This window comes from Medicago truncatula, chromosome 3 (genome assembly GCF_003473485.1).
Source record: "Medicago truncatula cultivar Jemalong A17 chromosome 3, MtrunA17r5.0-ANR, whole genome shotgun sequence".
In the NCBI taxonomy this organism is placed as follows: Eukaryota; Viridiplantae; Streptophyta; class Magnoliopsida; order Fabales; family Fabaceae; genus Medicago; species Medicago truncatula.
This window is the reverse complement of record NC_053044.1, coordinates 7,535,826-7,537,209: the sequence shown is the minus strand read 5'-3', so window position 1 is coordinate 7,537,209 and position 1,384 is coordinate 7,535,826. Positions and strand designations below refer to the sequence as shown.

Below are 1,384 nucleotides of genomic sequence, written 5' to 3'. Positions count from 1 at the left end.
ATGGCATCCAGTAGCGAGAACAATGATCAAAACAACGACGTTGCTGCTTACTCGTTGATGAAGGAGGAAATAACCGCCATCAGCAACCAGCTCCTATCCGCTGTAACCCTAACACCACCGCCACATTCACTTCACATGCCGTCTCTTTCGGAGGACCTCGTTATAGAAATCCTCTGCAGGCTACCGGTGAAGCTTCTCCTTCAACTTCGATGCGTCTGCAAATCGTGGAATCATCTAATCTCACATCCCAAATTTGCCAAGAAGCATCTCTCGACCTCGCGCCGCCGCCTTCACTTGGTAACCCACACCAATATCCCAGGCAAGTATGTTATTGATTCTTACCCACTTGACTCCGTTTTCACAGGCATAACCACCAACATCACCAGTTTTGTTGAGTACTATGAAAACGACCGTTTTACCAAATACGACTACATAGTTGGCTCTTATGATGGCATTGTTTGTTTGGTTGAGTATTTTGAAAATGCTGTTTTATTATGGAATCCTTCAATTAGAAAATTCAAGCAGTCGCCTTCTTGGAAAATGCCACCAATGGATAGTAGGTTGAGGTATGGTTTCGGCTATGATCATGTCAGTGATGCTTATAAGGTGGTTGTTGCTATCGGTTACACTGCGAATTACAATGGAACCGATGTTGACAAAACTGAATTGAAGGTTTATACTCTCGTACCGATGTTTGGAAAACCGTTCAGGAGGAGTTTCCTTTTGGTGTTAAACTTCATACCAAAGAAGCTCCGGAGGAGCATCCAGGAATATTTGTGAGTGGCAAGATTAATTGGTTGGCTTGTAAAAATTGTTGTAAGGAAACTACATACTCCATTGTTTCTTTTGATCTAGGGAATGAGTCTTATCAACAGCTTTTGCTGCCTGATCTTGGAGAGATACGTGATGCACGTGAGTTGATCTTGGGTTTGTTGAGGGATTGTTTGTGCTTAATTTCTTGTCATGATGTTTGGATTATGAAGGAATATGGTAATAAAGAGTCTTGGACTAAATTATTTACTGTTTCTTATTGGCTAGAGCCTATCAAATATCATAGGCTTACCAAGGCAATATATATTTTGGAGGATGACCAAGTGTTGCTTCATCAGTCCTTTGCCGATTATAATTCGAGGCTGATTGTTTATGATTCCAGGAATCATGCTTTTAAGTTTACTAAGGTTGCGAGCATACCTGAAGTCTATGTTGAAAGTTTGATTTCACCTTGTTCTTAATGTGCTAGGATGTAGAAGTGGTGCTATGTCTCTTCAGCATGAGATTCAACTCTAATTTATTTGTTAATTTATGTTTATGTTATTTATTTTGTATTGGTTTTGATTTCTAATGACTTCATCATTAATTAATGGTTGATTGAATTTTTTGTTGT

At 39.5% G+C, this 1,384-nt stretch overlaps 1 protein-coding gene across 1 annotated transcript; it reads left to right on the top strand.

Annotated features, from left to right (window-relative positions):
* Positions 1–780, top strand: LOC120579486 (F-box/kelch-repeat protein At3g23880). Its single transcript, XM_039831869.1, has one exon. It carries the CDS (start codon positions 1–3, stop codon positions 778–780), a length of 780 nt encoding a protein of 259 aa, XP_039687803.1.
* Positions 781–1,384: the final 604 nt, after the last annotated feature.